Raw genomic sequence first — 23,336 nt, 5'->3', positions numbered from 1 at the left:
GCTTTTTTTCCACAGATCTGTACCCCAGATTTGGTGGTGTTCTTGGCATGTTCCAATCAAAGGCTCAAAGAAAGGTTACTGAAGCGTGCTGAACAGCAAGGGAGACCTGATGATAACCTGAAAGCTACTCAAAGAAGACTAATGAATTTCAAGCAAAATGCTGTGCCACTGGTTAAATATTTCCAGGAGAAAGGGCTAATTGTCACAGTAAGTCTTCTAGTATATACCTCTGAAAACTGTTGTGGTTACATTTGATTTCTTTGGTTTTCTTTTTGTTTTAAGATAGGCTAAGTGACTCAAATTATGCTTTTGGTATTCATAACTGTGTTGACTGAAAGCAAACCTTTATCTTCTGACTGTAGCAATGAAGTGAAGGTGTACTTTAAGATAATACGGTTTTCTTTATATTGTTGTTCTGTATAAATCCATAACATTTTTCAACTGCTATGCTAAGAATACTACATGAGAATCAAAGGGTGTGTGCTTGTAGGTACATATAAGTATGTATGAGAGATAATATTGGCAAGGACATATGCTGTCTTCCTAACTGTGTATTTCCAAGATGGTGATACCAGATTTAGCCATTCATTTTACACTTTCTGAAGGTGGGGAGATAAAAGGTTGTGAAACCTTCAGATTGACACAGGCCACTATGAATTCTATACTCTTTTATTTCAGTGCAGCAGTCTCATTGTCTTTCAAATAGTTACGTAATTTCTGGATATTGTCTTGGGAAGTGAGGAAAGCAGAAAAAAATAAATTCTAAAGAAAAGCAGATCTTAGTCTGGAGTAAGTTAATACAGGTTGTCACAGAAGTTAATTTATATTTGTTGCATGGAGTTGTAAGGTGCATGTAATATTTACACCTAACTATATACACAGATATATATACACATCATAGTAGTAGTAGTAACAAAATGAAAGTACACCAGTAACTAAAAAGTCCGTAGATTATCTTATCATGATTTAAATATGCCTTATTATGGTGTCCTAGAAGCTTTAACATTTTAAGTTAAAATTTTGGTGATGAGAATATTGGGAGGTAAACAGACCACTTGGAAATTAGTAAGAATACAGACTTCTGCAGTATTCAGTGCAAGAAAAACTACCTCTAACCACTGAACAAACCAGAAGCTGCATGCATAAATAAAGCTAGATGAGGACAATAGAAGCAGGGCTACTAAGTGCTCCTGAAGTACATAAGTGCTTAATTGTGGCTAATTCAATGAGCAGTTGACAATAGTTGAATTAGTGACAAGTTCTAAATTACAAGCTGAGTCTTTTTGTAACAATATGTGGAACTTGGTAGTATGTATGGTACTATAAGAGCACAGTTGGCCTCTGTTTCTTATAATAGCCTAAATAATTAAGGTACATTCTCCTCATGGAAAATATCACAAATTCCATATGCTGGTCAAAGTGTCTAAAATGCAAAGTCATCTAATGGTGTTGGTAGTCCTAATAATGCAATTCAGTACCTTTTGGAATTTTGGAATGAAAATCCCAAGAAATACTTCAGTTGTTTTCTCCAGAGAATGTTTGTTCTATTTGAGGATTGTCATTAACAGTGGACAGGAGGACTCCAGAAAACTGGAGGTCTTGGGAGTTGCTTTAAATTATTAGGGAAGTATGTGTTTTGTAATATTTCTATAGCCTTTTCAAGTGCTTTTCCTACAGAAAGCCTGTGTAGTTCTTACGGGAAGATGAGTCTTTTGTTGAGAAAGCATGTGGGGCATTTGGCTAGAATTGGAATTGAAACTGTAGTTCACGTCTTATTAGAGCTGCTCCAGGGCAGCTGCTTTACCCTTGTTGCAAAACAGGATGCAGTGGCGAAGCTATGCCTTGGGATTTAGATGTAATACTAGTTTTATGGCTGGAAGATGAGGATATATTTTCCTGTAGATGATAAAGAATACATAAGGCATATCTCTAAGATTTCACTGCATATGGAAAACAGACTTTACAGATGCTTAGGGCAGAACAAGTTGGTAGGGAATAAATGAGAAAAAGGAGTACCCGGGAAAGAAGTAAAAATAGAAAATAGATTAAGAAATAGATTAAGCATACATACTCCGAACAAGTAAGCAAGTAAAAATTCATACAAAAATGCATTTTTAAAACCATGTGACTGTGAAACAGAGGAGACATTCTAAGTCCACATAAAAAACTGCACACCTCTACAGAAAGTTTGAAACTTCAACATTAAGAAAGAATGGTTATTTTGTCATCATTTGTTCTTTTTCTTAGCACTCAATTTACAGACTAGCATTATTTATTGAGTTTTGACAACAGTTACTTTTAATGTGTTCGTTTTGTTGGAAATTATTTTGCCCAATGGGAAATCTATTTGTGTTTCTGCCAAATTCCTGTCCTATTCCTTTAATCAAACATCAATGGACACAACAGATGTTTTCTTACTCTGCCTCATGTTTACTCTCACTGAAAAATCCTACTTCCTTCTTTGCTGATAAACTTGATCTTTGTTTTCATTTTGAAAAAAAAAAGAAAAGAAAAAATCTATAAATTTTTTCATAGCCTTTCATCAGTTTTTTCAAAGCTCTAGGATCCAACCAATACCAGTAAAGGACTCATCACCTTCTCCTGGTGGAAGTCTTATATCTTCAGCTTGCCTTTACTACTATGTATCTGTATAATAAACATGTAATACTAGCACTTCTACCTACATTTGAGACACCTGTGCACTCTATTTCCTTACAGGAAAAGAAAGCAAGATAGAGTATGACAGTCATCCTTCTGATTATAATGTTGAACCTGCAAGGCACTGAAATATTTTGAGGATGAGAGCAGTGTAAGAACTTGAAAAGCATAAAATAGAATTACACTAGCTTAATTTCTGGAGGAATGAATCCTTGAGGCAAGGTCAACCAGAAAAAACGAAGATTGCTCCATCAGATATTTCACACTATAATTGACATGTTTTGGTCAAGTTAACAGAAAACATTCTTCTAGTTTCAGATCTTATAGGTTATGTTGCTCAGGTGTAATTCTTTTCCCATATCTCCCCACCTGCCCTTGGCCTTTGATAATATTATATAATATGTATCTTATACTTCTTTGCTGCTCTCTATGCTTTATCTTTTCAGATAAGGCATGCTATCCTTACTCTCAGAGGCTGATCCTGTTTTCTGTTTTCAAGGAAGGAAATGACGGCCCCACCTAGAATACTATTCCCTCTGAAAAAGACCTTCTTTGGAACAATAAAGTTGGAATATCCAACATTTTGGATTTTAGCTCAGATTTAACAGATCTGTAAATAGCATTATAATTAAGTAGAAAATATCTGATATTTTCACAACCACATATAACCTGTGTTTAAAATTCTGTTGAGCAGCAGATCTACCATCAAAACCTGACTTTACTAATTACCACTTCTGAAGAATAACAAGAAAATAGTAATAAATACCACAATATTGGAGATGAAATATGTAAATAAATAAATTGATGGAAAAAAATACAATCCTAAACACTATGGGATTAATATGTTCTAATGCTTTTAATGTGGTTGCTGTCCTTACAGCTACCATGTCTGAAAAAATACTTTTCTTGTTATAAATAATAAAAGGTTAATCCTTCTTACCTCCACCTCTGGCACCCTAGGATAAAGATGATATGGGTTAGCAGAAGGTCTAGACCAGCACATCAGTGTTGTCTGCTTAGAGCCTGTTGTTAGATATCTATTAAAAGAGTTCCTTAAGAATCCTTTGAAAAATTCAGCTGAAAATGGTATCTTAGTATTAAGATGTATTTCTTTTCTGGACGTTATGTTGCTATTTCGTCATCATTAGACTTCTGCAGTGAACTACTTAGCTCTTAAGAACTCTAGCATAAGGTTCAAATTATTTGACCTTTGAATAAATTACTATGATGTAAAACTATCCTAACTAGAAAACTTTTTTTCACATACACCCCATCGGACATAATTCATCCTACTGCAGGGAAGTTGAAAGAACCTGTATTTTAGAAACTAGTGATTTGTACCACACCAAAGCTAACTGTGGGAAGATGGTAAGATAGAGGAGAAGCCGGATCTTTACTTTGCCTTATTCAGACATGCATTTTAAATCTCTGCTATTCCTACTCCAGTAATAGCTATCACCCAACTACTAGTTATTTTCTGAAGGATGATTAAGTCATCACATCACTTCAACTGGAATTTTATCTGGCATGGATATAATGGATATAATACCATTATTTGTAAAAAATCTATGCAAGTCTAGTGCTTCAGTGTCAACCTTGTTAATAAGTCTGTGTGTGTTCTTTAAAAAAAAAAAAAAAAAGGAAAACTGTCTTTAATGAGAGAGAAACATGCATTAAAAGAAGGCTGAAGACCTTATTTAAACAGTCAAGACAGGACAGCATCCTATCTCGGAAAATGTTGTTTTTACCAATGTTTTACCAATGTCTTTGTATCTCACTTGTCTGTTTAGAGAATCTATTATGGCTATGCAAAACATTAAAATGACTTTCAGACTAGGCAGAAAAATGAAGAAAAATGAAAAAAAAAGTAGCTGAAGCTGGAAACAAGCTTTTGAGCACAAATTTAGAAGTGAGATAGTTGCGGGTGAGGGAAATAGCTTATAGAGCTGTCTGCCCTCATTAGCATCAAACAAGCCTAATGGCTGTCAACTGTCATAGAAAAATTCCCCATGGAACAGCATTATATAAATTTTTCTCTTGACTTGGTTATAAAAAGTGTTTTTCAATAGCATTGCACACTGACATGAACTTCAGCTCCAGGCTGTGATTTACCAATACACTAGTGAAAGTATAAGTTATAATCCATTTCTAAAGTTTCTGTGCTATCATGTAACTCCCAACTTCAAATTTTGGTTTAGGCCTTTTGTTTTCCTTCTTTCATTAGCTCTGAATTTTGAGTTCAAAAGACTTTCAGTTACTCATTCCCTTTAAATTGCCCTGCTTCCCTCTGAGAAGTGTGGGTCCTGTAGTCCTGCCAGTAGCTGTTAGGATCAATGCAGATCTTACTGATAGGAAGCGGTAAGCAAATGCCTGATCTGAACCTCCACCCTGCTTGCCTGATGGGAGCCACTGCTGGGCACCTCTCCCAAACGACAATCCAGCTCTGAGAGTCTTGTCTTCATTGAAGGCATTTGCATCTTTTTGGTAGAAAGCAGACTGATTTGTTGCACTTGGTTTTGTGGTAGTTGTTCTTCTCCTTGCAGTTTCACATTAAATAATTTTTAAAAGTCCCATGCTCCCTTCCCTGAAATAATTCCAGGAATTGGAACTGCTAGCCACCACCTCCCCTGCATGATCTCAATTCTCCACCAAAAGCTCAGGAACTCATTTATATGCCATCTGATGCCTTATGTCTTGCATTTTTTTGAAGGAAAAAATACAAGGAAAAAAATCTAACATTACAGATAGTTTCACTGAAACCTAGACCTGTCCATACCTCAGCATAGCCCTTCTCCACACAAGTCAGAAATATGAGTTTTGCTTTGAAGAGGATATTGAGCTGAGGTTTCCTATTGACTGTCCCAGTGAACCAATGTGTTCTCAATTCTCTCTCAATTGTTTTAAAAATACAGTAGTCACAAGTGCAGTCCTGCAGGAGCATGTTAGGTGTGCTTTCATCGTGATTACCATACTGGCTTTTCAGGATGCTTTTTGTTTCTTGGTGGTGAGAAGAGAGTCAGCTAAATCCTAATATTTTTGGAACTTCTCAATTCAAACAAAGAATGTAGGCACCTGTCTGCAGGAACCTTAAGACCACGTGTTTTGTTTGCAGTTCTGGAGTCATCTTGTGGTTTACTGCATAGTTCCTAAATCTTTTTGTAGATTCCTGAATGTGTATGCTTATATAATCATAAGATAAATTTCTATGCAGGGAGAATGAGATGTTGGACAGGAAATAATTACAATCACTTTCATACTTTTTGGTGATTCAAAGCAGTGAAAGAAAAGCTGAAGCTTAGAACAGGTAACCAGGTAGACATGGACAGTCACCCAGCTGCCACTGCTAGTTAAGGGTCAGTGCATCTCTGCTATGTTTGATAGCTCTTCTGAAGAAAGACTGGGACAAAAGAGCAAGCCCATCTCCACAACTGCTGTTTCCTGTGGAACTGCAGAACTAGAGCATGCATATATATACTGTCATCACTGCTAAGCCTTACAAGGTGTCTCAACACTATTCATGTATTACTACTTAGCAAAATATTTTGAAAAATGTACCGAAGTACGTATATGAAAGGAATATTTCTACATATATTTCAAAGAAAACTGTTTATAAATACATACACATTGTATATGGGGGAGATTATTAATTTGTGCATATGCAGAACTATGTGCTCCATATACACTTCCAAAGCTTCAAAATATTCTGATTATATGATTTATGTTAGCAAATTCAGCATATCGAAATACTAATGTCTGCCAGAGAGTGGCCAAGCTTGGAAAGTTGCCATTTGTGCATATGCACGTGTGCAGAAAAACCTTCAAGTTGGTAATTCTTTGCTGAGGGGAACAGAATTGCTACAGCACTATGGTATTTTCTAACTTTGAAAGTGTGCTGATTTAAGTAAATACAAGCTTTCTGAAATCTTGCCTTATAACCCCTGGTAACTACAGCAGGAAAAAAGAAAAAGTAGATGTTAAAAAAAAAAGAAGAAATAAACAGAAATAAAAATTCTGTCTATATAGTTGGTCATAGATGAGTACACGGTCCAAAACTGATTTAGGAATACAAGAGAGAGGGAATGCTGTTTCTGACAGGCACACTGTCCCAGATTTTATCCATTTCTGGCACTGTGAATACCAATACATGTTTAAAATTAACAGGGCTGTTTTTACAGATCTGGAGCTAAAGCTAAGTGATGAAGCCAAGTTTTCATGCAGAGCAATGAACTGCAAGAGATGTTTAAAATATCATGCTCTATATACTCTTCAAGTCATTTTAAACTGTTCATCTTAAGGTAATTAATCTGGGTCCTTTGGGTGAATATTAACTACAAGTAGGAAATTAGAAGCTAAAGTGAGATTTACAGAAGATTCATTTTTTTTATTTAGAAGAGCCTCATGCTAAGAAATCAGCTTAGAAAAAGTACTTAATCTCTGGAAAGACTTTTTGCATTGGATCAAGAGTATTTGGTATCCATGAGCAAATTTTCCTATATTAAACTGCACCTGATCTTGTGAGGACCTAGCAGAAGAACCAGAACCCCATTTCAGTTACGCTTTTTATGTTAAAATCCAAAAATAGACAAAAAATTGTAAGTGATTTTCAGTTCTGATTACTGGTGGATCTTCTCTGTGAAAACTTTATATTCAATGATTTCCTGATTTTATGCCAAATACTTTTTCTGACATTTGATTGATGAAAGGATTTCAGATACCAGCTTATATAAGAAGTGGTCCTTCATCTCTCTAGCAAGCTCTCAGTCTCATAGCTCTGATAAAACATAACTACATTAGGTGATATTCTGGTATGTAACTTCCTTATTTCCTGAATCTTAAACTAGTAACTTTAGCTGCTGTTTAATATTTCTATTTCTTTATGCACTAGGCAACTGAATGTTTGATCTGATACCAATCATAGTCTGGATTCAAATGGGTAAAGTGAAACCGAGTGGACTGGTTTCTCACCATGCCATCTAATGTTATCTTGATTGTTGGAGCATTTTTTTGGTCCTCCTTTTCTTTATTTTTTCTGTAGATGCACTACATCAAAAAAAAAAAGAATTTCCCCTTCTCATTTTTTAATGCATTGTAAAGCTAAATTTCTTAACATTTGTGAATGCTCAGGAAAGTGTCAAAATGAAGGAGATGCTCAGATTGTCAGCAAAAAAGTGATGCAGATAATGTTCTGGACCACTGTTGCTTTTTTCTCTAGCATTCTCGAGTCTTATTTCAGCATTTAGGTTCAACAATGGTTAGATACAGCTACAGTGTTGGTGAAGAACTAAGAAAGCTGAACAGCTACTCACGTGTTGTCTGACTCGGAACACAATGCACAAGACAGTGCTAGTGTGAGGACAGTAGCCTTGCAATCATCTGATAGTTATATATCAAGGATTTTTTTAATAAATAAATTACCCCTTAATCTGTTCTGCTAAAAATATTTTTAGGCAGATCTTAAAATAGTTTCTTTACATTTTCCACTGGATTTCCCCTCTCACTTTTGACCACAAAGTCAAATTAAAATTTTACATCGACATTTTCAAGACTAGCACTTCAAAATTCTCTGTCCTGTCAGGTCATTTCCTGCTTTTTACCATCCACTGTGTTTCATTAATAATATACTTTTTATAATGCCTGTGTCATCTCTATCTCCTACCACTGCAAGAGGCCAATTAGGCAATGTAAAAATACTCTTTTCACTAGTTTCCTATTGCATTCCACCTTCTGTGCTCTTTTGGTCTTCTCTACTAAAACGAACAAAATTCTGTGTAAGTGCAGAGCCCTTAAGAGAGGAAGCCTAGAATGTGAGCAATGCAGTTTATGTTCAAGTTGCTTATTAAATTTCTCACTCCATACACCTAAAATAGTTTCAGTAACCCTCTTTGTATCCCAAAGTCTTATCCCACACATTTTGCTAGAAATACTCTACCTATTTCACTTACATTCAGTACTGCTTATTTCTGGTTTTTGTTTTCTTTTTATAAGAACGTTATCACAATTTTCTTCTCTTCTTCAAGCTATGTGCATTGCCTCAGCCTGCTGTAACTGCTGTAATGGCCATCAAAGGTTTTGTGGATACATTAGCTTTCAACTTCAATCCCCCCTCACGGATGCAAGACACTAATGAGATCAAGACCTGTAGTGTGAACAGAAGCTTTTCTTTATCTATTACAATTCTTATTCTCTCATATCTCTTGAATTTAGAAAGAGGGTCAGGAGCCATGTGAATTCTGAAGTCAGTTTGGTTTTGGTTCTGAGAACCGTTTGCTACATCTTTAACTACATGCAGGAGAGTATCTCTTAGAAAAGAGCTAAATTTTATAGAATGAGAGTTATAATATAGAAGAAGTCATACAGAATAATTTGTACAGATGTAGATATTCTCTCATAGTTTAGGTTAGGACTTGGTAACAGAAACAATGCCAGTATTTTTTTGACAGATGTTAAGATGATCTTTGACCCTCAGTTCAACAGGCAGCTGTGCTAGAAATAACTTTCAATGGAATTTATTTGATAGCCTAAGGGTGCAAAACAATTTGTTGTAACCCCACTGTGATAACATATTTATAATTTATGTATTTATAAAAATGGTACAGCTCTGAGAGAAGAGTATGTGGGAAACCTTCTGCAAAATAAATCATAGGCAAGTGTCCAGGCTCCTCACTATTTAAGGTAAAAGAGTGCTTGAGTTCACATCAGGGAATCTGTTAAAAATCAGCTGGTGTATAAAATCAATTGCTTGCACCGGGAACATAGATAAAGGGGCTCTCTGCAGGTTCTTGCTTTCTGTACTGGAAGAAGGCAGAACTCAATATGCCAGATGAAGGGCTATTAATGGAAGTTGGAAATTGGTTAGTGTGAATAGGACCACACAGAATTTCCTTTGTCAGGGGATATATATTTATTTAGCTCTCCTATTCCCCTGGTGTAATTTTAATACAGAGTAAGCTTTACAGATAATTAGGATCTTCTTGTTTTACAGTATAGACCAGCCTCAGAACTGCTAGAATTGTGTAAGAGATTACAGCTCTCTGGAAATTGGAACAGTGAGTTTCAAAAGTTACTGGGAGCTAAATCACTGGAGTCCAAGCTAATAAAAATTGTAGGCTTTCTTCCTTGACAATAACAACAGTATGGAATGCAGTCACCAGTTCCAGTCACTGCAACAGTGCCTTCAAAAAACACTTGAAAACAAAAATATCTGATACGTCCCACATCATACCCCCTCAACCCATGAAAAGACAGTGGACTTCTGTTAGAAATATTGCTGCTACATGATAGCACAAAGATAGCTTTCTAGTTGATTTTTTTTTTCCATTTGGAAAAATAAGTTGTTTACTCTTTATATTGAATGCAGTGCTATGTTTTACAATGAGAATTTGTATTTAACTGAGCAAGCTTATGAAGTGATGGCAATTAGACAAGTCACAAGCAGAAAGAATAAAAACAAAGGGCCTTCTCCATCATCTCTGGTGGTGTTTGAGTCAGGGACAAATATTATGAACGTTATATTCAGATATGTACAGTTGTACCTGTTTTTCATAACTTATTTACTGAATTACAATTTCATAGCAGAAAAAAAAGACCATGAAATTAACTAATGACCTAATTTTAGAACTTCCATGTTGATCTTCTGAAAAAACAGGTGATAAAAACTCATTGGACTGATATTCACATTATCTCCTGCTGAAATCCACTGACTCAAGGTGCTGCAGCACTCCAATGTTACCAACTAAAAGGCTTTTAATGAATAGCTACGTACATTAAAAAATCACAATGAAAACAAAGAATTCTGATTAAACAACTGCCCATTAGTGTAGCTGCTGGAATGTTGAGCAGTTGCCAATGCTCTGTTTTAAGAAGGGAGTGGCCAGATTGCCATTTGCAGTGTCATTGCTGCTGGCTTGTGCATGTTCCACTTTTCACAGTATACACGTGAGACCAGTTAATTGTTTAAAAATCTGCTATGGAGAGCTGGGAGCTTCAATCCCATTAACTGAAAATTGAGGTAAAATAAACGTGGACTAAACATTAGATAACCAAGATTTCATAGGCACATCCATTCCCAGTCATTTACCTCAGCAGTGGGTATTATTCTAGAAATCAAGCTTACAGCTCAGAACAGCAGTTGTGAGCTTTATGCGTACACTGTTGGCAAATTATTTTGTCTACATTACCCAAAAAGGACAATTACCCAAAAAATGATTGTAGTCCTCTCTTCCAACCTTACCATCAATTAATCTAAGTTTTTATTCTGAAAGCCTGCTTCTGCATCGTTGAGGTGGTTCATTTTGTACAGTTGTCAGTGATTTTTTGAAGGCAATATAATAATCCTAAAGCTTGTTTGCCTCCTTTTACTTGCGGATTTGTTATGACAACTATTGGCTTTCCCAGTCAAATGAATTTAAAATACACAGAATTGTATCAAGTTATAAGGGCAGAGATCATTACTGTTATCTTGCTCATGAATTTATGGCTAGATTTTGAAGCTCTCTATCTGATGTTTTGACTTAGCTTTTTCTAGAGTTTCTAAATTGTTATTGCTTGCTCAGACAGCGGGGAATCATTGAAACAATTAGTTAAATTTCTCTCTCATTTTAGTTAAAAACTCAATCATAGAGAAAAATGCCTTTCTACATTAAATGCTCGGATCATAAACTGGTGTAAATTGACACTATTCACTGATTCTAACAGGATTTTCACAGTTGATACTTACTAGGTTTATTCATTTGCAACAACACACTTCTATGAAGGGCGTATGAGAAAAAATTTGTCACTCACGTTATTTATGAGTCAAATGTCTTGTGCCAAAGTAAACCAAGAAAGGTTGAGGAAAAGTGATGAGAAAAAGCAGCATGCTTTGCAAAGAAAATATTTCTTCTTTCATTCTTTTACATTAGTCTTTCCCTTCTGTTGATACTTCTGCTGTTTGCAGGAATGTAAATTAAAACAGCATCCTGCAAAATTTCAGTAAGTTTATTTGAGGTGGTTTTTGTACTCACGACAAAAACAGTTATAATAAAATGTGAAGCATTCAGTTCCTAATCTATATTTGTCATAGAAAAAGAAATACATTATAATTTGTTCACATCAGGGCAATTCCACAAGGAGAAAAATGAGATGTGTATATCCTCAGAAAGATGTAAAATTGATTTTTGCTTTCTCACCAGTGCCAGTAGGAGTTCTGTCACTAATATTGCTCTGAGCAAACATATGCACCAGGTGTCCAAAAACAATCTCTATGGATTGCCATTGAAATATGTCATTTAGGCTTCACAATGCTTGTGCAGTAACATAGAGGTACAGAAATAGTTGAGTCATGTTACCTAAATGTTAGTAGTAATTGGAAACATCCTTTGAATGAAGATGCCACTCTTGCTCAGATCCAAAGAGGATAATATAGTCATCCTACAGTAAGTTTTCATTTTTTTCCCCCATCTGACTTTTCTGAAGGCAAAGAAATTGTGTGGAAACACATATTAAAGCCAGACATCCAGAAAGACAACTTCAGAACAGCCTGAAGGTGTTTCATCACCAAGCATATCTTCCCCTCTAAGGGGCTACAGTCAAATATTGTTATACATAGAGATCTATTGTTTCAACTTAAGACTTTGACACCTACTTTTAACAACTGGAATCTAAACTTTCTGGAAAACTTCACAAATCTTGTCTTTGATCTACAAATTATCACAAGTTTACTTTTAGAGTGAGTCAGAATTGACATTGCTTAACATATATCATATATATAGCATAACGTGACCATTAGAATGAACTTTTTTTTTTTTACAGTGTTTGATATAATACTTCATAAAAGCTGTGAGATTTAGTAATATCACATGCAAAAGGTTGGAATGGGAACTGTATTAATGATTATTTGTTAATTATTGTGATTTTTTTTTAAATTTTTTTTCTACATTCCAAGTAATTTCACTGCAAAGATAAAGAAATCTTCATTTCCTAGAACGTCTTCTGTTTCATTGGAATTTTTTCTTAAACAGAAAAAAAAAAAAATGCAAAGAAAAATATCTTTGAGCCTAGTATCAAATGAATTGATACTAGCCATCACACAACTTAATAGTAAGCTCGTTCTACTCATATGATTTGCATCTTAATCTTTTCACTACTGAATGTATGCTAAATAAAGACTAAACTGTTTATACCCATTCACATTGCCACTTTTCAAAAAATCTTGGCAATATAAGAAACAGATAATCTAGAATTCATCTTATACATTTCATTTCCCATATGTCCTTTATCTCAGAAGCATACAGAAGTACCCATTTTCACTTCGAGTTGCTTCCACAGTGCTGGAAGTTTTTCAATTGTTCTTCAATTGTTATTGCTTTCTACTGCTAACATAAACATGCATTAATTCATAGTTATAATTGTATGGCTGTTTGTCAAGTATTTAAAAGCACAAAATACATTCAAATTAAGGATTTCTCCCAAAGCCTAAACCGCATCCAAGCCTATCTTGTTTTTCAGGGTCCATAAGCATGCCAGAGCTGATGCCATTTCTGGATAACATGAGCCATTTTAATAATAATTTTATTAATAATATTTTTAATAATAAAGGAAAAGAAATCAAAAGCAGAGGATAATTTTTAAATGTTCTAAATAGCCATTATTTCCTGTCAGCATTTGAATTGAAGTCAGTACTATAACAGTAGTGAAGGCTGAAGGGAAGAGATGCTTTTCATGAACTCTGAGCTGACAAATGACAGAAACACTCTTTGATAACATTTCTGATTCTGCAGTTTGCTGCCCATGTTTCTTCTGATTCCCAGTAGAAATGAATATCACTGCACAGCTGAGTGACTGAAATTATTCTACTTAGACAGTTTTAAAGAAACAGCCAGGAAAAAAAAAGCCCTTAGCAAATGAAAAGTTAGAGGTTTCACAGATAGTCCTTCATCTGCTGTTTCACCAGATGACAGTGACATTAAGTACAGTGTAAGAAACTCCATGATGTAGTACCATCCAACAGAAAAATGCAGCAATGGTAAAGTAGCTGTACTGACAGTGAATACTATCCAGAAGCCATTGTAATACAGAGAAGATCCGAAGCTTATAAAATAATTAATGTTTATAAAGAGAGCAGTAGATTCAAAAGTTACGATTTTCTGTCTAAACCAAAGAAAAAGAGATTTGTGATGTATAACTGATGTATAAATACACAGTATAGGTTACTTGGCTTGTTTTTTTCTGCAATAAGCTATATCTTAATCTATTAACCTATGGTATTATATCTCAAGTTCTAGAGTTTTGTATTATATATTTCTGTATGCTATAATTCACTTAGCTCAAATGACTGCCCCAAAAAAGACAAATTGCATTAGAAAGACTGAAATGAAGCCCACATAATTTTTCATCTTTCTCTGTTGCTTACCCTATAGCCACATTACACGCTTTTCTTGCCAGTATCCCTTCACAGACTTCATTTTCCTATCCAAAGTGAGCGAGCTGCTCTAGTTTTCTAATCTGTGTTTCTGTTTCCTTGATGAAAGCAGTGGCCGTTCTGCCTGCTACCTTGTTGACAAGGCATCCCTCAGACATTTGTCACGTTGTCTTTCTGACTTTTAAATTCATGATATTACTTAGTGTTTCCCTACAATTGTTTCATTTCATAGCCTCTGAGTCATAAGCTTTTGAAAAGTTAAATTATGTCATTCAGGTCCACTTCGTCCACTTTTCTAGTTATGGTATTAAAAAAAAAAAAGGCTTTCAACCTACATAATCATGTGGGATTTTGTTCTGCATTCATTTTCAAAAAAATGCATACAACATGGAAGAATGTCACATTCCATGATGACTAAAGCAGTAGTTTGTCTCTATCTCCTTAGCTTGCCAGCTTTCATTTATAAATCAAATAGTCTCCTTAGTGCTCTGAAACAACATGCTCCAATAATTTAGACAACTAAACAGAACTTTCTGGTACAGAATTAAAATAGCAGTAGGCTCACTTCTTGCTGCAGGAAACAAATTCATGCCCTTCCTGAGGCAGCACAACTGGAAGCTGGTTTTACAAGCCAATCCTAAACTCAAACTGACATTTGCTCAACATCATCCCAAATTTGGTCATGCTCCTAGAGACAAACCATAACACTTGATCAAAATGCAGTGCTCTTCAACTCAAGAAGAATAGGGAAAGGCTTATTGTCAATAATTCCAATGTTTTTATGAAGCACTGGAAATGCTGTTTATCCTAGATCAGAATTTATTTACATACACAGGAAACGTTAGGCTGAGAAGTAGCTTTTTCTTTTTTCTTCCAAGGAAAAGTTAGTAACGTTCAAATGTTCTATAGTTCTTACAATCTGAAATTCCACTTAGAATCACAAAATCACAGAATGGCTTGGGTTGGAAGGGGCCTCAAAGTTCCAACTCCGCTGTCCCGGACAGCACTGCCAACCATTAAATCAGATACTAACTAGTTCAGGTTGCCCCATCCAGCAAAGGCTTGAACAACTCCAGATCAAACCATCTGTACTTCCCACTGTTTTGGACACCTACAAACATCAAGATATTTCACCAATTAAGTACAGATTTAACATATTAAAAAACTTTAGCAGTTAATCTTTAGGCTTATGGTAGATCCCATGCTTGTCCTTGGATCCAAGTCTATTTCTTATACTTTAATATGCAGTTGAGATTAAGGAGGAATTCTCATGTTAGCTTTCATTTAGTAGCATCTTTCCTTAGAAAGATCTGACAAAGTGCAGACAAAAATCATATTTTGATAATAGCAGTTTTGAGATTATTTAATGCAAAAAGACCAGTCTGCAGTATTTTAGTAGTTTCAGTCAGAATCTCTGCTACAAAAGCCAACAGAAGAAACGCTGTTTATCTTGAAAGGGAAATATTTGAGGCATTTAGCAACAATACCAATGCTTTTCACTGAAGCAAAGTACAAAGTTATCATTGGAAGATGATACCATTTCTGAGAAGGAATGTATTTTATTTCTTTGAACTTTTTTTTAAATTTGTTTTAATTGCCTTATGTGATTTACAGTTGTTTAGTATATGACCTTTTCTAGGAAATCACATATTTGTAATAAGAGCTGTTTTTCTGAGCTGGGGGCTGTGGGAATGGGAACACTGAAGTATTTGTCTAATGCAGCATGGGAGGTATTTGGAGAAGAGTCAAGTGATTCTAGATCTTCCTGTAATGTCACTGAGATGTACGTAGCGAACTACCAACAACAGCTGCTGTTGACTGGGCTTCACACAATTTGCACAGCTCTGGCCTTTTTCTAGGTTTCAAGATACTGCATTTTACACAAATTCTGCAGAATTTGCAGTATCACGATGAAATCCTGTACTGTAAGAGGTAAAAAAAAAGAATTACTGAATATTAATAAATAATGAGTTATTAATGCTGTGAGAATTTGGACAGCATCTGACCACACTTGAGTCTGTAATCCAGTTTGTCCCTTCCTTTAGGGTTAGGTGCAGTACAGTAAAAATACAATTTCTTCTAGACCCAGTGGAGGCAAAACTAAGGCGATCTCATCCTCAGGCTGAAGGTTTTCCTGAGTTCTATAGAGACACAGTAACACGGAGCATCTCCTAACTCAGACTTTTATTCAGTTTTCCTTTCAAGCTCTTCAGTAGCAAACTGCCTTTATGCTGGACAACACCGTTTAGTTCTTTTTGAACACTATTTGCCTCTATAAGGGCAGTTTCCTTTAAATTAAATAAGTAGTGAAAATTACCACAATAGTGAATGATGCAAAAATAATTTCAGAAATAAAGCGTCAGTAGCTTTGCTTTTCACATAACAGTGACTAGCAATCATACCATTATTGGTTAAAAAATGTAAGTAAATAATGAGCCACTGCTCTTAAATATCTGCTCAGACATAAAAATGAATACAAGTCACAATGGTGCACAACATAATCACAGCAAAAAGACAGGATTTCTCCCTTTTTTTTCTGTCTTCCAAAAAATATTACTCTGAATAAACCTGTAAAAACAGGATATTACTACTGCTAATTGTGTCTTCAAATAAGACATACCATTTACTTGGCATCCTGCTGTTCCATATTATACACATGGATCCTGGCTTCACATAATTTTACTGTGGAAGCAATTAAACTGCCAGAACATCCCACATTTTGTGTGTGCCATGGAACTACACTCAAGTTTAGCTTGGAATTTAGGAAATTCACTTTAAGAACAATAAAACTAAAGCCTGCCTTTTGTAGTAATTGCAGTGCTTATGTACAGCCAAATCACACAACAGTCAAGTCATCATTCTCAATGTCCATCTGTAATCCAGTTTGTCCCTTCCTTTAGGGTTAGATGTAGTACAGTAAAGGAAGCCCCTCCAGTTCAGCAGCTGGGGATTCCAGCCCAGCACGTGGCATCCAAAAGCAGTCACTTCTGAACCAAACACCAAGACGTGATGTCATCTCTGGACTTATATACCTGTGCATACATTTATGTAACTATACTCTATGACTAACCAGCACAACTTGAGTCCTATTTTCTTAACTGTTCACTAATCTCCTTCAGAGTTCGCTTTAACCGAGAAAAAATCCACTTTCTAACTAATATTATGTCTGTACGTGAGGATATGTCTTAAAAGAACAACTCAAAGTACCTGTTTTTTTTTTTTTTCCCCCCCCTTTCTCCTGACCAACACTGACCACATTGATCAGAGGCTTGTCACTCTGTACTCCCTCCTGCTCTTGAAGACATGTGATGAATAGCGAGCTCCCTACCGAGGCAAGATCAAGAGGTTAAAAGAGTACATGTGAACGCTATCTTACTTGCAGCAGCTAGGTTTCATAATCAGATCACTAGTACCATAAAATGTTTAATATTTTCAAGTATTTATTCAGGTAACATAATGCATGTTTCAAGGACTGAGAAAAAACTCAGGCATGTATGAATTGCATTTTTGTTGGAGTGGTTGCCTGCCTGTAAGACAATCAAATAAAGCATTCATCATCCAACTCCTGAAATTCTTTTTGAAGTGCATGGGAATATTGCCACAGAGCAATTAGCCTGATGTTATTATTTTAATTGGAACATGGCTTATTTTCTTCTCACCGACATCTGTCATGTTCTAAAATAGAACAGATTTTCATCTACTGTCACAAATGTTATTTAACTACCTTGATTTATGTTTTCCCAATTTCTAACGTTATTTGAAAGTGCACAAACCAGAATTGCCTGCAACTAGTTTTCCTCTACTGCAATACGAAAGGCTGTTATGATCTTCCTCTTTTTTGGGGGGCTGTTATTTTCAATAAACCACCTGTGAAGACTAGTAGTGTCACTTATGGTGAATCAGTCCACAGGGGCCAGTGACACATTGAATGGGATAGCTTCGCCTTCACATACCAGTACTACCAAGTCTTAACCCCTGGTAACCTGTGAAGAAGTGGCTGTGAATTTTTTCTTTAGCTCAACACTATTTATCCTTGACTAGTGCAACTCACAATGTTCAACAGCTCAGACAATTTTCCTGGCTCCTTCTGATGGCCTGGATTCAGAAACACTAACCATTTAGGCTCTGAGAGCAGCATATACAAACTTCTTCCCCTAGACCAGTTATTTAAAATGTACATATAAACTCACATCCTACCAAATAATAGTATTTCTGTGTTAGGATTGCTAGGTTTGTTTTGAAAGGAACAGGAAGAAGAGGTCGTACAACAATAATGAAATGATGGAGACAGGTAGAGAAAGCTTCTCATGTTGTCCTTAATACATCTTCGAAGCAAGACTGCTCTGTAGAAGCGATGTGGAGATTGTTGCCCTGCAGCTCTTACTTGCCTTAGTATGGAGAAAATAGTTCCCTAGGTTCCTACCAAGTACAGTTACCAAACATGCTTTGGAAGTTTTTCAGAAAAATCCTGTTGGCTCAGAGTTTTGGCCAGGTCTCTAAAACAGATGCGACTCTCCTGTCCTCTGAGCTCCTCCCTCTTTGCCTGCCCCAGCAAAACAGATGAGGTACAGAAACCTCATTAGTGCCTTATCAAGGGGAAAACTGTAGAGTGAGACCAGACTTCAAACTCCACTGACTTCACAGACAAGAAAGAAGAGCCATGCATAAAAATCCCAGTAGATAATTTTTTTTCTGCAAGGAGCTGTATTTTGAAGCAGGTAGGGTTTTGTTTTCTGTAAGGAAATCAACCTATTGATTTAGACATGTTCCATTAAAAAAAGTTTTGTTGCTGTTTGTTCTTTGTGAATAGTGTTGTTTGAGTACCTTTTATGTTTTATTCAGGGCTCCAATAATTATCAAAGGATTTCATTTTAAAATGTTTAGCAATTCAATGAAGTACAGAACTCACACGGTTACTTATTTTCTTCCAAAAACATTTTTTCTGTGAAAGATACCTTGCCTTCCTGTGGCTCAGGGTAGTACAATTCTTATTTTGCAAGCAGAAAAATGAGCCTATGTGCAAGCTTCAAATAATTGGTTTTCTTTAGGTCACAATATAGGATTTCATTACAAAGCTCAGATTTTAAGAAGTGCTGGAGCACAGCTGGTGCTCTTTGAATGGGGAAGTTGATGTTTCAAGTTCTAGGAACCTTCAGAACATATTGAGATTGATCGTACTTTTTTCATGATAAACTGAATTACTCAAAGGAATGCTACTAATGAGAAAGTAAGCCAGTCATCTCTCCAAGTGTGATTTGACCTACACAGCAAGGATCAAGCAACCTGATTACAACGTACTGGGTTTTGTGCCTATACATACCAACAGATGTTATACGAATTATCTTCTTTAGCATATTTAATGAAATGCATGGTTGTTTTTCCTTTTAACCGAGAAGAGACAGAAATGCACACCCTCATGCTTCCTTAGAAAAAGTCAGTACAAAAGAATTCACAGAGATAATACCTTCCTTATGAAAGAGGAAATTCCTAAGACGCTCTTTCTGCACTGACAATAAATTGCCCAACAGCAACTTAACATTTCACTTAAGACCTCTTCTTCCACAAGCCTCAGTTTTGACACAAATGAAGATGAAATCCAACAGGAAAATGCAAGCAAGTTTAAATAAGCAATAACACTTTGTGCTTCAATTAACACTGAACAAGATGGCAAAACTCCTCCTCAAAATTAGATATGTCTGTCCAGACAGGCGGACAACCATGCTTCATCACAGGATGAATTTTCTGAGTGGTCCTCAGGGTCATAGCCACAAAATCAATGTAGAAAAACAATCTGAAAGTTCCATGTATTGACAATAAAAGCAGGCTCATCCATGATAGAAACAACCTGTTGGGCTGAGCTAAGCATAAATCTATTAAAATGTTACAGATTCAAAACAGAGCTTGTACCTGTTTGAGTACTCAGGCTGTGAGAGTTTAGCCTGTTGGCAGCAAATGTTTTATAACAGTTGCTTCTCTCTAATATACTTTGGCTTCCCACAGGTTTCTATTTTCTTTCATTCACGCAGCTCTATCTGTAGAATCAGTCTTTGTCTCTTTAATGTTCTTTCCATATTTTTTGGACTATTTCTGACATCTACCACTAGAAATAATAACTCCAATAATAATAATAATAATCTAAATCTTGGGCTGATCTGTTTCTAGATTTACCCCAAGAAACTGGTGGAAAATTCTGTAAGAAAGCAAGTTTCACTAGCCAGTGACAGACCAGCTTAATTAAGTAGCATAGATACCACGTAAGTCATCATAAAATAAAATGAAAAGACTGATGCTGGTTTGACAAGGGTGGGTGTTAGATATGCAATTCAGTACCTCTATAATCTACTTATTAACTACTGTGCCATACTTTGTAATAGATATTGGGAAAAATACTTAGTCTCTATGAACGTCAGCAGCCAAGATTCTAGTGGGGTTTGAATTTCTCTCTCCAGAGCCTTTCCTTGTCTGTGATTTTTATTTTTATTTTTTTAAACCATGAGACAGATAGGTACTGGTGAGATAGCTGAAAAGGCGCTCAACAATTTCAGACTTGGAAGAATGAACGATCCAAAGTTCACCAATCTGCAACCAGCAACGTGATGCTTTTTGCCCCCTGGTTCATTTCTTCAACTTACGATGTATTACTAAAGATACAAAGTGACTGAAAATATCAACTCTTACATGCACTGAATAATAGGCATCTCATTTAGCATTATTTGGTTGCTCCAGTAACAGGAGGTTATGGGATTTCCTTTTTCCATAGTCATTTAACTGGCCTCAATTTCTAGAAATAAGAAAAATTTAAAAGCAAGAGTAGTAAAAAGTACATAGTTTTTCTTCCAATAAAACTCAGCAAACAATGACCTAAATGAACAAGTTTTGTTAAATATTTTAAAGGGAAAAAAACTAACAAACCAGAAAAAGCCCAAACTGACTAACTGTGAACCTGGCCATGAGAACACCGACTGGAGAGAGCTGAAAGAATACTTGGTAAATGCAGTGTCAGACTACCAAGAGACAGGATAAATGAAAAGAATTCAAAATTTAAATAAATTCAATTAATTATTTATCATTTTCTCCCTAATTTATAACTAAGCCAGTACGCTCTGTGCTAGTGCTAAAGCAAGGAAAGCTTTCTTTTCTATATAACAGATGCGCTTTCAAAAATACTTCACCTTTGCATGAGAATTTTGCATAACTACTTGAAAACACACATATTACACAAATTGCTGTCTGATAATTCAGAGGTTCCTGAAAATGTTTTTCTTATAAATCATACATAGTTAATTGCACTACCTCTGAAAAGAGGTGAAAATAAATGGTCACTATGCTGTCATTTTTTTTTTTTCAATTATCTTAAACATGTAATAGATATTATAAGTATTGCTTTTTTGCTTTGAAATTTCATTTTCTGATACCTAGTTAATTTTACTAGTTTGTTCCTGACAAGGAACTGGAAATTGACAAAATGGCTTAGTCAAAATTAAGATGAATCGTACTTTAAATTTGCAATGGACAGAACCGAGAAAATTAGATTCCTAATGAACTAAGGAGGGTTGAGATTACACACTGATGATCAGTCAAGTAGTGAGTAGTGTCTGATTGCCACCTTCTCTTTTTCTTAATAGTTTGATGCAGACAGAGATGAAGAAGAAGTGTTCTCTGATATAAGTTCAGCAGTTGACAATAAGCTATTTGCTAACAAAGAGGCTGCAGCAGGTGAGTTAATGCAAGATTAAAGAACCACATTTTTTCTACTGCATCTGACAGTGGTGGGACACTTTTTTCATATTCCTCAAATACGAGTATATGTACTGTAGCAAAATCTTTGCCCAATTCAAATATCTCCACAACTAAGGGTAAATCTCTTTACACTTGGTAACTTCATACAATCCAGCTATCATCCTACTTTTCTACAAGCTCACTTCAGTGGATTATCTATAGCATCTTATACAACTATACCATTAATAAAAAAATTGTGTATGTTGATTGATTCCAATTGCCAGATACATCTGTTTGAATTACAGATGATATCTCAGTGTGACCTGAAAGCCTTAAAGTTTAACGATCGTACATCTTCCCTAAAAATTGGTACTAGTTTGGAAACTGTGTGCAAGCATAAGACAGCAGAGCTTTTTCTTTTCTTTTCTTGTCTTTTTAAGGTTTATTGCTACTATTACTATTATTATTTGTGCTTATTGAGGCTTGAACATCTTCAGAGAAAAAGCCTGTGGGGTACAAAGAACTGGAAAAAAAGACAAGAAGAAACAGCAGCTGAAAAATCAAAGCATTAAAAATCTGTGACATCTGTCAGAAATATTTTGTTTGAGGCTTACAGGAAAGTGTTCCTTGGTAGCTTCACAACTTTTCCTACAGATAGCATGCCTGGCCTCCTTCCAAGTAGATTTTGAGGGTTATATAGGTAGATGTCAGAAATGTTGTCTTGCACAAGAGCACACACAGAAAAGAAAAGAAATTCTAGGCAAAGCGCTTTTCTGTAAAACATACTTGCTTTTTTATTAAAACAAATATTACATGATTTTCTCTACTACATCCATCTATCTGATCTCTCATCTGTTTAAAGGGAAAACTCATCTACCTTAAATTGACAGACAAGATGGCTTCTTATCTACTAACAGGATATGGGTGAAGAGTAGTTGCTTCAGACAGAAAGATTAGCTCATATTTTGATGATGTGAAAATGGGTTCCAAGCTAGTCAACCTACAAAGCCCCCACAGAAGGCTGGTTTTGATAACGTTCAAAGAAGAGATAAAGAGTAATTATCAATGAAGGGTGAAAAAGATTGAGAAAGGTGCATTACCTAACCTACAGGTTTCTAGTGGTAATCTGCAAGATAAGATGTACAGGAAACTAAAGGCCACTAGTTCTTTCTGTTAAGCAGCACACATACCTCTTTTGTACAAGCCTTTTTCCTAGAGAGAAAAGGTTGATTGCAAAGCTAAAATGACATTCCCACTGCAGAATTGTTAATTAACAATTATTAATTGTTAATTGATAATTAAGTGGGGATTTCCTAATAAAATATGCTAAACATTCAACGACAATAAGAGGAAAGACATAAGGGTGTTAGCACTGATAAACAGAATGGCAAAAGGTAAACTATGTCCACTAAACTGTGATGTCAGTTCCTTGAAAGTCTGATCTGCGTAAGTCCTCACCAAGCAGGAGACAGAAACCATGCCACAATCATTTAATTAGTTCTCAAGCTAAGCACCAATAATAGTTAAAAGATTCAAAGCAGGATTTCTAGTATGAGACCAG

The 23,336-nt window shown here is 35.6% G+C and overlaps 1 protein-coding gene across 1 annotated transcript in view; it reads left to right on the top strand.

Moving 5' to 3' along the window:
- AK5 (adenylate kinase 5) overlaps positions 1–21,807 on the top strand; it is a 39,128-nt gene extending 17,321 nt beyond the window's left edge. Inside the window, exons 5-6 of the mRNA XM_010716336.2 lie at positions 16–207; positions 21,682–21,807. Coding sequence (XP_010714638.1) covers positions 16–207; positions 21,682–21,792 — 303 coding nt within the window. The 3' untranslated portion in view covers positions 21,793–21,807. The remainder of the gene's footprint in view (positions 1–15; positions 208–21,681) is intronic.
- Positions 21,808–23,336: the final 1,529 nt, after the last annotated feature.

The sequence above is a fragment of the Meleagris gallopavo genome, chromosome 10 (assembly GCF_000146605.3).
Source record: "Meleagris gallopavo isolate NT-WF06-2002-E0010 breed Aviagen turkey brand Nicholas breeding stock chromosome 10, Turkey_5.1, whole genome shotgun sequence".
Taxonomy (NCBI): domain Eukaryota; kingdom Metazoa; phylum Chordata; class Aves; order Galliformes; family Phasianidae; genus Meleagris; species Meleagris gallopavo.
The sequence above is the reverse complement of the archived record's forward strand: the minus strand, read 5'-3'. Positions and strand labels throughout refer to the sequence as shown.